Source organism: Talpa europaea (genome assembly GCF_964194135.1).
Source record: "Talpa europaea genome assembly, chromosome: 11".
Lineage (NCBI taxonomy): Eukaryota > Metazoa > Chordata > Mammalia > Eulipotyphla > Talpidae > Talpa > Talpa europaea.
The window spans coordinates 67,093,897-67,112,378 of NC_140078.1; the positions used below are offsets into that span (position 1 = coordinate 67,093,897).

Below are 18,482 nucleotides of genomic sequence, written 5' to 3' on the forward strand. Positions count from 1 at the left end.
TGTTCGTTAAGCTAGAAGGCAAAACCCGGAGGATGAACTTGGAGCTCAGTACGAAGTGACAGACGGCTTGCCAGAGAGATGAATGCATTTCATTATCTTCAGCTTATTCCATAGGCATAATTAGAACTCCTTTGAGAAGTCAGCTAATTATGTAATATACAACAGAATATGTGAAGATTTCATTTTGGCATTATGCAGAACCTACGAGCTCTGTTTTAATGTATGATTTCCTATTAGAAAGACCACACAGGACAAGTCATTTCCATGGCAGTAGTTTCTGCTTCGTAACACCAGAGAACATAAAGGTAGAGTAGATAGCTTACCCTTGGGGCATGGCTGGAGAAGAGGCAGCTTAGATTAGCCCGATATATTATTAGATGTGCCCACTGTCTACAGAAACACAGCTGCAGGTACATTCTTTCTGGCTGGGACAATGATAATGTGGGGTATCATCACAGACATCAAATGAAAAACCTTTACTCTCTGGCTCATTTTTTTCCTTTCTACACACAGTCTGGTCACAGCTTCAGAGGCCTACTATGCCCCTGTCCTCAGCCAGCACCTCCTTCTCCAGCCATTCTCCTTGCTGAGCTTTCCTGACAAGGGGCTTTTGGGACTGTTCTCGCTTCTGGGAGAGAGTGCCAGTCTTTGGGACTTTCTGCTCTGTGTTTTCCATCTAGTGGGGCTCTCACCTCCCAGTTTCCACCCAAGAAATAGCTTTGGCACTTCTCTCTAAAAAGCAAGGTGAGGAAAATGTATTGCCTACACTTTAAACTGCATTCCTCAGAATTTCTCAACTTTGGGTAAAGAAAAGCAAAGATGGAGGAACAAGGATTTTCAACCAGAGGAAAAGGAGGCACAACCAGGCAGTTTCATTTGCAGGTAACTTATAAAACAAATGTGACTACTGCCCGCCACCCCCAAAGCCCAAGTTACTCCTGGATAAATTAACTTCAGATGAAGCCAGCAATCCAGCTGCTATATGACTGCCAAGCAGACAAAAAAAAAAAAAAAAAAAAAAAAAAAACTGGCTTGACAGGTTTTTGAAAATTTCTAATGACAGAATATTTTGGATGATGGAGACACGGCTTTCCAAGTTCAGAAAGGCAAGGCCATCCCATCAGAAGATGAGGAAGCCAGGGAGGGAAGGGGTGGCCAACATGGCAACATGGCGCCAGGGCCACCACTGCCTCAGCACATCGCACGCTCTGGGTCAGAGTCCTGTCCCTTCACCAGCCAGAAGGGCCCTCACCACCCTTCCCAAGTTAGCACTCCAAAGAGTCACCTCCAATTCCTGGAGCTGGCCCTCAAAATGAAACCTCTCTGCCATCTCAGATTCGGCACAGACAGCTGGAGTTAATGAAAGAGTTAATGTGATTTTCCACTTTTCCCACTCGCTTTGAGGAGTTCTGGTGAGAACTGGCCTGATCAAATCACCTTTAGGGAATGGAAAAATCTAACTCACCACACATGAAGGCAAGCACAGAAAGGAATGCTGGAGATGACCCAAGGACAGGCGGAACACAACTGCACCATCAGGCCGCAAGAAAGGAAAACAGACTCAAGGAGGAGGGAGGTGGCAGCGAGGCAGGCATCTTCCCAACTGCATACGGACCAGCCCTTCTCTCACATGTTCAAATCCCCACTTTGGGGTACTGGGTTCGAGGCCTGGTGTGCACATGGCAAGAAGGGGGCTCAGTCTTATCCTGTTGTGCATCTCACACGTATGTCAGCTGGTATTAGTTAGTCTGGCAGTGACCACATTTTGGGGAGAAATCACCCACTGATTTATCACAGGGGGCATAAATCATAAATGCATTTAGTTGTCTTCATCGCTTTTCCTGTCATCCTACCCCTCGGAAGTGAAATTAAGAGGCAGATGTATTATCTGGGATCAATTACAGACTCCATTTGTGTTTAAAGAAAACCAGGGAGGGTTGTGCACAAACCCTCTGTCACAGGTTGATCAAAGTCTAGGCGCCTTGAAAGCTGAGTCACTGTATAGGTAACTGAGAGGCCTGGGATGCTGCAGGAGGGACGACTAACTGACACTCACCCCTCAGGCCCAGATGGGGCTGAAGGTAACAGGAGCTCCTGCACTCCCTAGAAACAAGCCCACCCCCCTCTGGCTCCCACACACTGAGGCCTGGTCGCAGGGCTTCCTGCAATGAGCTGGGCAGGTTGCAGAGGTAACAGGAGAAGAGAGGGTGGTCACTCACCAGTGCACACTTCAAAATGAAGTCAGTGAAAACACTGGCCACAGCAAGAGCAGGCAGGGATCCTCCTAGAAAGGTCTGGAAGACTCCTCTCAAACATTTTGGCATTCTTAGATTCAAGTTCCATCTAGGTCTTTCTGTGATCTTGCCTCATTGATGCTCTTCTGGCTCAAAAATTTTGTCCCATTCCCCTTACCAGTTCTGTGGACAACCAGGTACTGCCACATTTCTTTTTTCATGGTTCTTGCAACACTGGAAAGGAGCTACTGCTAGCAAGGCCATTTTACAGATTAGAGGCCCAAAGGCTGAGTGGCTTGTTTGAGGTCACACAGCTCAAGAGTAAGTTGGATATCCAACTGAGCTTCTCTGTCCTTCAAATCTCAGTTTCTCTATTGAGTTTCCACTGCTAGGTCTCCTCTTCAAAATCAATAATAAGAAAATACTTCTCACTGTTTCCTCTCTCTTCTAGCTGTTCTGGCACATTCCACGAAGCACACCTACCACATAGACCTTAAAAGCACCAGGTTCAGGAGAGAAGCAAGTGCAGCAAGTTTAAGCCATGAAGCAAGATGACATGCTCTCGCTGACCACAGGCAGAGGAAGCAGACAGGGGTAACGTGGTGAGGGCTGTTGCAGGACAGGGCACAGAGGAGGTCACCAGTAGCACCCTAAGGGAGCTCTTGGCTGTTGCTGTCCCAGAGGACTTCTGAAACCCTTCACCTCTCTTAGAGTCAGGCCCTTTGTACCTAACCCTGTTGGGCACTCTGCACAGCATTCTGTCTATCAGGACTAGGGGATACTCACTCTGGATTGTCTTTGATTTGATCAACAAGCCTAGTCTCCCAAGGGTCACAAGGAAGTCAACTGAAGGCATGCCAGGTGCTACTCCTGAAGGTTTGAGGCAGTTCCACCCTTCTGGCACCTGGTTGGTGTTCAGCCCAAGGGCACAGACACTTAAGTTAACCACCCCATCCACCCAGCCACCACTCACCATCCATCCATCCACCCACCTACCCATCATCCACCCACTCACACATACAAGCACGCATCATCTATTCATCTAAATGTACAAACACACACACATGCAGATTAGCAACTACTCAGTGTCAATGTGCTGAGCACTAGATTTGACCAAGAGAGACATTGTATCCATCCTCATGGAATTTATAATGTGCAAAGAGGCAATAATTAAGTAAACCCTAAAGTGAATATCTAATGTTAACTATATATGATGCTCTCATTAAGGAAAATAACAGATACTATGAAAGCCTATAGTATAAAAAGTAGAGGATGCTTCACTAAAGAAATATACATATATTTTAAATAGAAAATATATATGTACACTCACACACAGCTTTAAACTTTAAGATGTCTGCATGAGCCATATACCTGTTCCTCTGTGAATTTCTGATAGCCCTAAAGAGTCTCCTAGATTGGATTTTTAACACCTCTGGTAAATCTATAGCAGTAACAAGGGAATTCTTAAGTGTGCAGCCTAGAAGAGCCAGAAGTAGAGAAAGCCTCACACCCTGGAATCTGCACTCCACCCTTTCTCCTGAGATCAGGAGGCCACTTGTCCATCCCTAACTTAATGACTCTGGCTGGATAGTTTGTTTTTGAAGGGGGGTCTAGGATTTTTTAATAAGAAAGCTCATAACAAGCCATTTCTTAAGTCCAGAGGAAGGAAACAGATCCATATTTCAGGAGAGTTTAAGATACTTTTTCTGTGGGGAGAAAACACATCTCAGTAAGGATCTTCTTGGCTCACATAGACATCCTCTCGCTTGGAGTCTGAACTAGAACATTGAACTCCAAAATTCTAAAACCATCACTGTTTGGCCCATGGAGGCACAAAAGCAAACCATGTGAAAGCAAAATTAAAATTATCCAAATCTTAAAAGCCCTAAAGTTTCCTTGGGTTGTGAGGGTCAGATTCATAGAAGTAAGGATTGAGAGTGCCAAAAATTCAGGCTTCATGATTCAAAAGGCACCAAACTCTTGTCCCTAGCCAGGTTAACCCTCTCCAAATCACAGGGCATCTTGGAAATCTTTTCCGGGGCTTGATGTGGGCCCCAGGCGGCTCCATGGCCTCTTAGCTAATCCACCCTGTACATCTCACTCTCCATGTGCTTTTCAGCATGGCTTTCCACATGGGCCGCTTTGCTTTCTAATAAGGCAGGCCAGGCAGCAGGCTTCCCGCTGGACAGTTAACATGCAGCTCATACAAATCTCCCCCAGAGAAGCCTCATTAGTCACCACCATCAGCTGTTTTGTTTTCTAGATAGGAATCCCTGTGGAGTGAAGAGGACAGGACAAAATCTATTATTACATAGATTGTGGAACAGCAAGCAACGAACCAAAGTCAACTTCAATATGGAGATCTGGGAGGCAGCGAAAGGCTCTTGTGGGAGGCCCCGAGCTGAGAGAAGGGCTAAAGTGCTGGGCTGCAGCAACGGAACATATTCACTAAGCCCTATAAATCTCCTCCCTTCACAATTTTTATGGAAATGATTAAGGTAAGGGTAGTGAGGCGGATAACGGGTCGGTGGCCAAAATCATTTGGCACTGAGAGCTTCAGGTTTTATCCCCAGATGTTTGAAGAGGGAATACAAAGGTCAGCCTGTGGAGAATATTGCATTTCCCAAAATTTACTGGAAGGAGCTTCATTGATGAGGCATAGAGGTGATTTCTTTACCAAAAAAGTTAAAAGCAAAGGGCATCCCTATGATGAAGACCTAGCATGTGAAAAAAGCATGTAGTACCAGGAGGTGCTAGGCCCAGGGTCAGGTTTTGGGGTGGTGGCCCTTCCTGTGGGGCTGTGGGGATCTAGTTCAAAGAGCAAGCCATAGCCCCATGCATGAGGAAGGAACCTTCACAGTCCGAGTGCAGACACCTGGCCTTGATCTAAGTCTACTTGTTCTTCCGCTCTTCCACAGATGTTTCCTGAGCACCTACTGTGCATCCAGCAATGTGTCAAGTGCTAAGCTTTGGGAGAGAACCAAAGAGGAACTGATCTTGTGTCTATGCCAATGATACATAACACAAAGATCACGACACGAATCGTCATTCAACCCTGCATTGGAAGGGTTTCTGAGACATGCAAGGTTCTGGAAATTCCATCACCTGGAAGCCTTTTATCAAGGCCCTGGGCACTCTGCCTCCCCAGAGAGGCTCAGTGGGAAGTCCGAGGCAGACTTCTCTCCTGTCTACCCAGGACCTTGGATGAGCATGGGTGCTGGGGAGCAGGCTGAAGGCAGGGCTTTGGAGTTCAGTTACTAACCTGATTCCAAGTCAGTTTTCTCCCCTCTAAATGGAATGTACTATAAATATCTATACCTTAAAGGTACTACAGGAACCAATAAGATGATGCTTGCAAAGTACTGGGCAAAGCATCAGGCTAGCTTTGGCTCCTTCCTTCCAGAAGGCTCGCTGGGCACAGGCTGTATGTCTGGCACTGCTGTAGTCCCTTGGCAGCACTGATGGACAAGAGAGACGCAGCACCCTGCTCTCCTGCATTCTGCTTCTCACAATGGGACAGCAAACACAATTTACTTCCTTGTGATGTTTACTCATTATGTTGCAAGATGAAAGATACTCTCACTGAAGGGGAAGCTGAGGGTTGCTGGAGGTCATTTTGGAGGCAACTGGAGGTTAGGGTAGATGGTGTAGGCAAGCACATGAAGGGAGTGAGAAGTGATGTGGAAGTCCAGGGGCCAGCAACCCAGGCAGAGGGAAGAGGCAATGCATCAGCAAGCCTGAGAACAGTGGGCTGTGTTGGGGGCATGAGGGTAGGGTAGTGGAGAGGAGGTGGGAGGAGAAGGCACCCATCGGCCAGACCTTGTGATTTCTCTTGGGACTTTAGTTTAAATTTGGCAGGCAGCCAGGAGTCAGTGAAGGATTGGAGCTGCTGGGGGGTGTTTCACTGGCACAATCTGCCTGCAATTTCCAAAGTGTCTCTCTGGCTATTGTGCAGAGGACAGGCAATACATACTTCTGAGGAAACAAATCTAAAAATTGGATTTGATGAAAATTTATGAGCAGGTTGGAGGGTGGCAGATGGTAGAACAGCACAGGTGGCTGCAGGCCCGCAAGCTCAGAATGTCCTGCATGCCACACAACTTTCCCCACAACATGGACGTGTTCTGTCCTCTTCATGCTGCTCAGTCCCTGCCCAGCTCCAGCCTACAGATGACATTCAGGAAAACAGGCAACAGCTCACCTGAAAGATGGACTTAGCCTGTGCATGACCATTCCAGGTTCCAGAGGCTGACACCCACCTGTTCACAGTCCTTGTCCTGCACACAGGTTGTTGCAAGGCTTCCCACCAAACTTTTGGGAGCCGGAGGGGTGGGGAGGAGTTTCAGAAAGGGAGTAAATGGGGTAAGAAAATAACAGGAGACTGTTTACGAAAATGAAATGCTTCCAAACCCATGCCACCAGCCACAGACGATTCCAAACCTGTCGTGCCAGGTCTGTACCCTCCTGTCTTCACAGCGGCTCAAGTGGCCCAAAAACTTTGACACCCCCACTGAAGTGGCTCCAGGATCCCACAGACCAGTCTCTTCTCCATCACTAACATCCCAGCAGTTGCTGCTGGCAAGCACTCATGAGATCCTGTGCTCATCTGCGCCCCCAACAGCCTTAAGAGGGGGGGTTGGTTGTTACCATGCCTATTTCTTAGGTGAGGAAACCACAGCACGAGGAGGTTCATCGCTTATCCAAAGTCACCCATCTCATAAACGGCGAAGACTGGACCCTGCTCAGGCAGTCTGAGCCTTGACCTCCATGCCAGGAAAGGAACAACTAATATAAAGCAACGTGACTTTTCAACACTCCTTTTCCCATTTCACTAAAATAGGTAGTTGCTCCTCTGAATTGAGGAACATTAGCTATTACGTATCTTTAATTAATGATACTAAGTAGTGAAAAGATAGCAGTATATTTTTATAGGTGCCATAAGTTTAGGTAAAAAGGATACTGCATATATATATATATACACATATATATATATACATATTTATGAAGCAGTTAAAAGGAAAGGCCTAGAAATGTTTTTAAATGAAGCTGAATACTTTAATCTTTTGAAAAGTCAAACAAGACACCGCATAAGATTAATCCATATTCAAGGATAAAAGAGTACTTTCTATTTCCCATATCTGAAAAAATATTGTTGCACCATTTTGGAATTTGTCCAGATTATTGTGTTTTAACTGTAACAGAGGGATTTTAATAATTCGGGAGGTTAGCAATCACGGTGATGATGGTGATAATAGCATCTTATACTCCGCCCACTCTGCACCCAGCGCTGGGCTCGGCAGGGCACCTGGTTTAATTCTGATCAACTGCAAGGTGTGTACAATGGACCCTGTTTTACGGATGGGGGAAACCCACTTGTCAGCATTCAGACACCACTACCACCCTCTTTCCACTAGGCAGAACTGTTTACTTCATGCCCCCCACCCCCCAAAAAAAGTTCCATTTAATAATAGTCCAGGAGAAATAAAAACCTGGGAAATAAGAACTTGATATGTCATTAGCCTGCGAATAATGCTGAACCTATTCAGCAAGCTTCCAGTTATTGGATATGCTACTTAATAAGCTATTATGCCTCAGCACCAAATCCACCAGGCTTTCTGAGACTGGGCTGGGGCTCTGCAAACTACATTTCTGCTTTGCCAGCTGATTCTGGGGAGGCTCTGCCACAAGGGGCCACAGCTGTAGGGTGCAAAGATGGAGGAAGGAGTCAGGGCTTGCTCCTTGCTTTGGCTTCCTGTTGGCTTCTTGTTCCCAGAGCTACAACTCTAGCACGCCTGCCTCACTTGGGAGGAGAGTCCGTTCAGCAGCCTTGATGGATCCAGTCCACAGTGCTTAAAGCGCTCACAGCCTGAATCTCATTGCACTTCCCTCAGACACCCCAGCAATTCTTCGAAAGTCCAGGTCCTGGGCCCACAGGACCCTCCTTTGGGCTCGAAGATCCTCATCTTCCAGCCACTGTGTCCTCCTCAGAGCCCTGGTTCCTGGCCCCGAAGTCATCTGCTACAAGATTCTAAGTCTTACTTATAACCTGTCCTCCTCCCTCCCTCCCCCTCGCCTGTTGCCCCATATCCACACAGGCTGCAGCTTGTCGCCTTGGTTGCTTCTTCCATGGTTCCCTCGTTTTCTCTTTTGCTCGTTCTGGTTAACAGTTCTTAACACTGAATTCTCTCAGTTAAAACAGCTGATGGGTTCTGCCCTGACAGACGCCAGCTTGATCCATGAGTGGCAGGGTCTCAGTGTTTGGACAGTCTTCCCCAAGAGGAGGAGGGCACTACAACCCTCCCAAGCACAAGGTGTGAGCTGAGTGCCACCTACCAAAATGCCACTCTCTGCAGGGCTCCACCTGCAGAGAACATAACCCAGGAAACATTTGGAGCAAGTCCTCTCTACAGCCAACCCCCAGCTGGAGAGCACAGGTGTGTGTGTAGACAGCCTGACATGGTGAAGGATCAGGAGCCCCCCAGCTTCCTAGTTGTGGGCAATGACTTACTCTCCCTGAGTCTGAGTTCCCTCACTGGCAAGATGAGAGTGGCAATAGCAGTGTCTCCATAGGGCAGAGCTGAGAATTCAGTGAATTAAAGCAAGTGCAGTGTTAGACTCTGCTGAGCGTGGGGGTTGGAGAGAACTTCCCCAAAGAGCGGTTATCTAATAGCCTTTTACTGAGGGTGGTGGCACTTACTAGGTCTGCACACTGTCCCCCTCAACCCCCGTCACTTTTGGATTCTGGGTTGGAGGCCCAGGCCCCTACCCAGAGCGCAGGCAGAGAAATAACACTCACGACGGCAGGGAAGGTGCCCAAGCAGCTGTCTTCAGCCTCTGACATGAAGTGATTTTTCAATGGCTGGCAGCAGCCACACATCAGTGGGCCTCAATCCTAACTTGTCTCATCATGTTCTTTTTGCCATACTCACAAGATGTCTAATACCAGCAGAAGTAATTAAAAATAAACCCAGAGACAGCGAACCATTTCAACTCTCCCTTCAGCATCAGGGAAGGCCTGCATGAGCTCTCACCACAGTGACTGAAAATGCCTTTTCCTGTCATACCGTTGACTGACCAGAAGAAATGAATGTTCTTGCGCTTTTCCTAAGACAGCTTTAGAATTTATCACCCTTGAAAAAAACACAGCAACGGCACAAACTCAACCGAAACTTTCAAACCAATAAGTGACTCCAGTCAGGGAGGAAGACAGAGCAAGATGGAAGGGAGAGAGGGAGCAGAGAAGTTAAACCACCCAATTGAGCCCCCAAATAAAACAGCAGTAAAAAACAGGTACATCTTGAAGTAGTCACAGGAAGTACCCCCACTTCCACCCACCACCACTGAAATCAGAGCAGCCCAGCCCATACCTCAGAGACAATTCCCCATGCTGTAGTCACACGGCACTTGTGAAAACAATCCACTCACGCCTCTCCCCCCACCAACCTGCTCAAGAGCCTCCCATGGCTCCCCATTACCCTGACATCACTCCCAATTCCTTGTGTCCATCAAAGACCTAGGGTGCTGACCCCTGCCTATCCAGCCAGCCTCCCCCAGGCCCTCTGTTCTTGTTGCCCACCAGGCTTCAGAAAAAGAAAATGCTTTGTTAAATCATTCAGAGAAGGGAACAATGTAGTTTAGGGAGAGAAAAGAAAACACAAGAAAATTCCTTCCAAATTGCTAAGACTATTTAAGGGTTGAGTTCTTAGAAGGATAAACCCTGACTCAGCTCAGAAACTCTGCTCCCCAGAGTGGCACATACCCCATGGAAGGATGAGGAGAGAGGGATTCTTCAGTTTTCCAAAGCCACCAGGGCAGAGCTAAGCCTTTCAGTGTCTCTGGGGCCAGTAGGACGCAGGTTTCAGCTTTCAACTTATGCCACAGGAGGGAGGCTTGAGGTCAAACCCCTAAGAAAACCCCTTCTTGGAGATATATGTGAGCTTGTGTCAACCAGCTCAAAGCACAGATTTCCAACAATGTTTCCAAAGAGTTCCAAATGTGCTATGTAAACAAGGGCTTCCCTTTCTCCCCAAACTGCTGGTGTCCCGCCCCGCTCCCTGTCCCAGTCCCACCAAACCACCAAGACTATGCAAGAAACTGGACCCTCGTTGTTTCTCCAAGGGCCTCATGGTCACCACCCCCAGTTTGGTTCTGAAGGTCAGTAATAAGAAAGCACAGTGCACCCACCCCTGAAACTGCATCCACCTTTGAAGTTCTTCAGTTCTTTTAGAAGAGGACAATCACTTAGTTTCACCCAGACAGCCTTAAACTGAGGCCACACAGTTTCCCTTCCTCTTGTTCTCTGCCTTCACCCCGATCTCAGATGATCTCAGATTCTGTACCCACCCTACACACACACACACACACACACACACACGCACGCCAAAGCAATGACCTTACTGACTTTCTTGCTGACAATGTATGAAGTATAGACAGCTCTTCCTGTAACCTATGGTTATTTGGTTTTGCTTTTGCCCTCAAAATGTCCACTCCTGGTGAAGGATACAGCGTCAGCATTCCCTGTGCTGGGGCAGTCATTTCAGCACCAGTCTCGTTACAGAATCTGAATCAGTTAAATACTCTCTTGCTGCCTCACTTTCCTTGCTTGCGTAAAGGGGATGATAATAATAGTCCCCCACTCTTGGGCTACTGTGTGAACTTCATGCACCTGAAACATTTACACGGGTACGGTGCTCAGCATTCAGAAAGAACTAGAAAAGTGCCACGGTTTGGGGAGAGACACCTACACATCGAGAGAAGGATTTGCCATAAAGTTTGCCATCAAGTTTCCCACCCCCTCCACCAGCTATCATGAGGCTACTCTAGCAGTTTCTTCAAATAGAAAAAGCAATGGTAAGGTAAAGAGAAATCGCCACTATCATCTTCTGTTGAATCCAGGCAATTCATATAATTCTTCCTTTAGATCAGGAGTTGGAAAACATATTCTAAAAGGGCCAGACAGTAAGTATTTCAGGTTTGGTGGATCAGATGGAGTCTGTCACAACCATTCAACTCTGCAGTCAGCCAGATAACATATAAACAAAGGACATGGATGTGCGGCAATAATACTTTACTGATGGGCAATAACAATTGAATTTAATAAAGTTTTGGGGCAGCTCTCCTGTCCACCTGACTATGCAGGTACCTCTCTTTTTCTTCCTCTTTTTCCTAATAAACCTAGCCTTTTTAAATGTTTGTATATATGTGTGTGTGCATAATACATATATATATATTTTTATATCTCGTGAAACAGCTTTTCCTTGGATTTTGTTTGTTGAACATTAAAAAATGTAAAAATATGGTCTCCCCGGTGGCGCAGCAGTTGAGCGCTGGGTTGTGAAGCTACCCGCAGCCTCTGCAGTGCTGGTTCGATCCCTGGCTGCTCCCCGGCCACCAGAGGAGGGTCCTGCATGGTGCGCAGACCTCTCCTGCCTCCCGCTGCTCCCCTCAGCAGTGTACTTCGGACCTTCTGCCTGCTCTGCTCCCCGCTCTGGCTCTGGTGAATTCTCTCGCCCTCCCGCACTTCTGACTGTACCCAGTGCTTGTATAAATAATAAATAAATAAATCTTTTAAAAAAATGTAAAAATAATAGTCACTCACCATTGACTGACCTATCCAGTTATTGCAACTCTGCCTCGTGCATTGGGGAAGGAGTGAAAAAAACAACTTCATGATTTTTTTTTTTTAGTTCATTTGGAGAAGCAGCTACATAGATGGCAGGGCTGACCATTTTTCTGATTTAAATGTAGGCAGCTTTATTTCTTGAGCAGATCCTACACTGAGTCCCTTTATGGTGAGGGGTTCATATTTTATTCCAAGTGCATAAGAGCTGTCATTAAGTCACTACCGAGGGATATTATGCAAAAGTAAATGGTATCCAATAAATAAATAAATAGCTCCTCATTTCTGCTTTCAGAAATAAAATGCTGGCAAGGGACACATGCTTGGGCGGTCCTGATGCTGCCATCAGAGCCTCAGAGTTAAATTACCAACACTCCATTCCTCCTTCCAGTTCATTCTAAAGTGTTTTATTAAGCAGTTTCCTTGAACGCGACCCTGGTTAGTAGTCACTTAGAAAAAAATGGCACCCATAAGTGCTCCCCTTGCCTCCTCCTCACCTCCTTTGGCCTTTTCCTTCTTGGAACCCAGCTGTCACATAGTCAGGAAGTCTGGGTTACAATAACTAAGGAGAAAAGATTCACAGGATGATCCTGGAGGGCTAGAGACCCTCTAGGACAGAGATGGTGGGGAGGCTAAAAAGGAGGCCCAAAAGCTCCCAGCTGCCTGCAGCTTCACCAGAAACCCCACTGACATCATGTGGTGCAGCACCCCCACCCAGTTAACCCACAGAATGGCAAGAGAGAATAAATTATTTTATGCTCTAGGTTCGTGGATGTTTTATAGCATTGCTAAAATAAGATTTTCTTTCCTTTCTCCCGTCTCTGTCCTTCTTTTGATAAGTTTTCTTTTGCTGCATAATAAGGTTGTGCAAATGTGCTTAAATGCAGCACATATATTACGCTATAGTTTCTATGGGCCAGGATGAACTGGGTTTTTTGTTCATGGTCCAAAAGGTTGCAGACAAGATGCTCTGTGGAATGTGTTTTCATCTGGAGGCTGGACTGAGGAAGAGTCTGACACTAAGCTCATTCAAATAGTTGGGAGAATTCTTTTTATTGTGGTTATATATTCAAGGGACGGGGCTTATGCTGGCTGTCATTGGAGGCCATCTTCAGGTCCCAGAGGCTGCTCAGTTCCTTGCCTCATAGATGTCTTTAAAAGGTTGGAATCATGAGATTACCCAAAGACTCTATGCCAAGCTTGTCTGCTGGGCTGAGACATGGCACATGGCAATGGAACTGCCCAGAGATAGATAATTTGTCCTCAAACACTTGTCAAACCCATGAAAGTGAGACAGGCCCAGAGAAACTATGGTACTGGACACAAGGCTGTCCCTCCTTCATGACAGTTCTGAAGGAGTCTGAAGGTTAGGGCTCAGGAAAAGACAAGAGAGTCTCTGGTAGAAGGGCAGACCCAAGAGAAAGGGACAGTCCTCCAGAAGGTGGGTAATACAGTCCTGCCTGGGAGTCAGCAGGTGCCTGTTCATCTAGAGGAGCATCCAAAATTTTACATCTGTGAGCATGTGAAGCACAGGAGTGAAGTGGGCTGGGTGGAAATGACAGAGAACCATCAAGAAGATCATGCTGCTGCCACCAAATGGGGCAGTCATTTCCCACTTCGAAGGGCCAACCATACCCCTTTATGGAGAGAAACCAAAACTTTAAATTTTATGTGCTATCTTCAGATTTTTAAATGACAATCAGTAATTGATAATTTTTCAAACAAAGTGTGGGCAACTAAGACAGTATCTGTGCACTGGGTTTGACTGAGGGGACAGGTCCTTGGAAAGGGACAGAGAAGAGGCAAAATCAACTGAATCACCAAAACCTGGTCCGTGGGCCACTTCTCACAGCAGTAGTTCCCAGATGCCATTCCCCCACAGCAACACCCACTTCATCTGGTATTAGAAATGCATACTCGACGGCCTCACTCAGCCCTACTGAATCAGAAACCCAGGGGTGGGCAAGCAACCTGGGTCCACACCTGCCCGCAGAGGATTCTGATGCTCGCTCAAGTCTGAGAGCCACTTGAGCTCTTGTGGGGATCAGATGTCTGATCATCTTTTCTCTCTCCCAAACCCATTGCCCTTTCTACGATCTTGAAGATCTCCAGCTATAGCATGACACAGCCCTTTCCTAAACACCTAATGTTCAAAATAATGGAGAAAGACATACTCTTAGACATTGAGTGTCATCTCTATGACACAGCGCCAAATCACACAAATCACACTGGGGTTTTACACAGGTTGTTATCTGCACCTTCACAAGGAAGCTCATAAAGAAGTGTGTATGTGTGTGTGTGTGTGTGTGTGTGTGTGTGTGTGTGAATGCCTTGGAAGTCCCCAGCATGGGCAGGAGGGAATGGAGCCCACAGTTGACTTTCAGTCCTAGAAAAATAACACTCTTGCTACAGGAAAACAACAACAACAACAACAACTCTACTTCTGCTTGATAATACTTTCTAAGTAAATGAAACTGCTTTGGTGAGGCTGAAACTTCCAAGACCCAGTTTTCAACTAATCCAGAAAGCACCTGGCTTAAAGTCATATTGCTCCTTTAGAATGATATGCTTTTGCATGTCTTGTCTGAAGAGTTAAGACTTAGCAGCCCTCATACCATGCCTCTCCCTGCAAGTGAGGGCAGGATGTTCAATACCAATATTCCTGGCCATCTGCAGCCCATTGGGTATTACCAGCAGGAAGGATTTACCTGATATAGCACATGAGACCCATAAGACAACACATTTGGTGTCCATGGAAATGCTTCCTAAAAGGCCTTTTCACTTATTTATTTAAGCTGGTCTTAAATAGTGCAAAATACGCTTCCACATGCTGTGAGATACAGTATCCGTGAACATTCTATTTGACCACAAAACGCCCATGGCCCTACTCACATGTTCTAGTGCTGTGGTCACCCTCCTGGCACCTGTCCCTCAGTCACTCCTCAGGGATGTGCGTTAGTTCCACCCATGAGCCCAGCCCTGTGCTGTGTGAGCCCAGCTGCAGGAAGGTAGCTGCATCCTGCACAAGCCCCCCATCGCATCACAAGCATTTATTTTTTTAATTTTTTTTAAGATTTATTTATTTATTTATACAAGCACTGGGTATAGTCAGAAGTGCGGGAGGGTGAGAGAATTCACCAGAGCCAGAGCGGGGAGCAGAACAAGCAGACTGACGAAGAAGTACACTGCTGAGGGGCGCAGCGGGCGCCACAGGATCGAACCAGCGCTGCAGAGGCTGTGGGCAGCTTTGCAGCCCAGCACTCATCTGCTGCGCCACCAGGGAGGCCCATCACAAGCATTTATAAGGAACTCATTCTAGCCTCTACCTACCCCTGAAAGTCATCCCCCAAAATGCTGCCAACATTTAAAACCACCTTGTCTGACAGTGAACCCCTATCTTATTCAAGCCTTGGGTCCTAAAATCAGTGCATTTCACCAGTTTTATTTTGGGCTATCCCTGAGGCAGGTGCCACGGCAGAAGCCCGCACTCCCTCAGGCAGCCCAGCCCAGCGAGCTTCACCTCTGGCTCCAGAGTGACAGCTGTTTCTAAGGTTGAGCACTGAGGGGAGGAGCTGGCATTCCACACTGCAGGTATCCTTAAGCCACACTTCATGAGGTGAGATGTCCGTTAATAGAGACAGGTAGGGACCAGGAACGGCTAAAGGAAAGTGAACTACACCTCACACTCCCAGCATGTAGGAGGTACATGCTGTCTGGATACAGCTGAGGCAACAGCTGCCACCTGTTGGCTGTTTCTTTTTTACTATGTTTGTAGGGTTAGCTCCGCTCCCAGAAATCAAATATACAAAGTAAGAAAAGCAGGACAGACTTGGCTTAGATGGTCTCAGTTACCTACAGACACAGTCAGAATAATGTTACTGACACACAGTATTGGAAGGTCCCCGAGGGTAATACCCTCTCTAACTGACCTCCTTTACCTGCTAAAATGCCTTCAGTTAGGTGATAACGTGATCACCTACTGACAAACTGCTGATCGGTACCCACTTGAGGAACTTCTTAAGAACATGGACTGCTGGACTATATTCTCAGCGAGTTTGTATCTGTAGGTGTGGAGTAAGTTACAGGTAGCTATAATTTAAAATATCTTCCCAGGGTATTCAAACTAGTTAATAATTTTAAGAAACTATGGGTTAAGAACTCAAAAGGCAAAAAAAAAAAAAAAACTCAAAAGGCACCAAAAATTATAATATCTGTCATATGGAAGCGTCAGATAAATGTCAACTAGGAAAGCAAGGAAATAATTAGAATAGAGAACAGATACTAGGATGTGGAGCAGCATCAGGCATGGAGAGAAGGTCTCAGTGGCAATGAGGGCCCAGGAAGGAACTACAGCAACACTAAGGAGACAGTGACCTCACCATTCTGCAGACATTGGGCCCACAGGCAGCAAGGGCTGCATAGAAAACAAAACCAGGAGAACGGACCCCAACATGGATGAAGCACAGTTCTTGGTGCATCTTTTCACTGAATATACTCAGTATGTCTTTATGGGTTTTCTTCTCTTCTCCAAAAAAGTATCATTTTGAAAACAAGGAAAGCCATGCCATTCAGTTTTGGGTCAAGAAAAAAACAAACAAAAAACACAAGGCTGAGAAACCAGAGGGCACTATGCGATTAAGTGCGCATGGGCCACTTACCCGTGGAGTTTGCCATTCGACAGCATCACCTCAACTTACCTTTCGATCAGGCCAATTGTATTTTGCAAAGATGGTATCATAGGTGTCCACTGCTCCGTCAGTGATGAGCATGATGGCCTGGCTACAGATACTCCCTTGTCCTGTGTGGTTGAACTGTGGAAAGAAGTGAATTCAAACTGAAACACACATCAGAGGGTTCTGCATATTCAGGAGACTCCAGAGGCATGTGGTTGTGGGGTTGGAAAGCTTCTGAAGAACAAAGGCTTTGTGTGCACCCACCAAAACCAGGCCTACGCAAGAATCGCCTGAATAGCCACATTTGTCCTGACAAAGTAGGACCAAGTAGGGACACAGAAGAAATTTAAGAACACACATGGGGTCCAGGACATGACCTCTCTCAATTTCAAGCATAGACAGCACTTCTGAACAAAGTGTAGTTGGCACAACCTTTTTGGAACACATTACAAGGGTAGCAGGATATGTACAGGGTAAGTCACGTCGTTATCAAAACCTGAATGAATCTGATTGAAAGGGTCTGATGGGTATAGGCTATACTATAATAAGATCCAAGTAGGTTTGGGATACATGGAGCATAAAATCAACAACAAGCCAATTTGGAATAGAAGCCCCTAAACACTTTTTAAAAAGATTGATTTATTTATGCATGCAAGAGCTGGGGTATAGGCCAGAGGTGTGAGGAGATTCATCAGAGACAGAGTGGGGAGAAGAACAGGTGGGTCTACTGAAATACACTGCTGGGGGGAGCAGCAGGCAAGGGAGGAGAGATCTGCTGTGCCATGTGGGTCACCTCCCTGGCTGGGGATAGAACTTGTGCTGCAGTGGTTGCAGACAGCTTCAGAGTGCTGCAACTTAACCCCTTGTACCACAAGGGAGGCCCCAAGACACACTTTTTAGGGTTGCTTAAACTATAGCATGTAACATTATATATTAGTTTATGTACGTTAGCACATTTAGCATGCTAAAGTTTTAAGGTTGTGGCTTGCTGGTGTGCAAAATCCAAAATTTCATAAACTTCAAGTTTTACGCGACATTTTATAAGTTCCCAATCTCTGTGAGTGGGTGACCAGAGGGGTTTCCAGAGCTTCCAGTCCTCCCCTTGAATTAAGAAGGCAGAATTCTCTGGATGAGTGCTATTAATGCTATAATTCAAAGCAGTATCATGTCCTTTAACAACCCTACAGTTACATGACAATAGCAAGGAATGAGACACACAAAAAGTCTTTATACCTTGGTATTGGAAACACCTACCCTTACATCTACAAAGTTTATTCATTTATTCTAAAACTAAGTGCCCAAACAATGCAGGGTATAAAGCATACAAAAAATTCCTTCCTCATGTAGTTTATATTCTATTTGGGGAGACATAAAAATAAATATGTAAATTATGGCTCATGTTTGATAATGATGATGCTGAGAGGTTAAAGAAAGAAGAAAGGGGGGATAAGAAATGGGGAGGGGCAAGTTTAGGAAAGAGTATTCAGAAAAGACCCCATGAGGTGACATTTAGGAGGTGAGTTTCTGAGGAAGGACATTCCAGGGAGAGCAAACAGCGTGCAGAGGTACAGATGGGGTGATGTACCTGCTGCTGCTGACACTTGGGAAGGATGAAGGCTGCTCTTGGATTTGTTGCTGGCTCCTAGTGAACAGATAGCTAATTAAGCATTCAAGATGAGATTTTAACGCTCAGTCTGTGCACTTAAAATTCTTATGTGCAGCTTCAAGTTGCAGTAACTTGAGAGAAGATTTCAATAGGTAGCAAGGAGGGTAGGACTAATAGATGTATATGTGGGTGGTTGGGTGTGTAGATGGATGGATGGATGGATGGATGGATGGATGGATGGATGGATGGATGTATAAATGGTTGGATTTGCAGGTGGATGAATGAACAAAATGAGTGAATTGCCTTGGTTATATTGGGATAGAGAAACATCAACTCAAAAACATATATTG

At 46.1% G+C, this 18,482-nt stretch overlaps 1 protein-coding gene across 1 annotated transcript in view; it reads right to left on the bottom strand.

The window, feature by feature from the left end:
• Positions 1-18,482, bottom strand: part of CACNA2D3 (calcium voltage-gated channel auxiliary subunit alpha2delta 3) — a gene marked incomplete at both ends in the record, with an annotated part of 806,408 nt that overhangs the window by 373,789 nt on the left and 414,137 nt on the right. Inside the window, one exon of the mRNA XM_084248330.1 lies at positions 16,551-16,664. Within this exon, the coding sequence (XP_084104456.1) occupies positions 16,551-16,664 (114 nt within the window). The remainder of the gene's footprint in view (positions 1-16,550; positions 16,665-18,482) is intronic.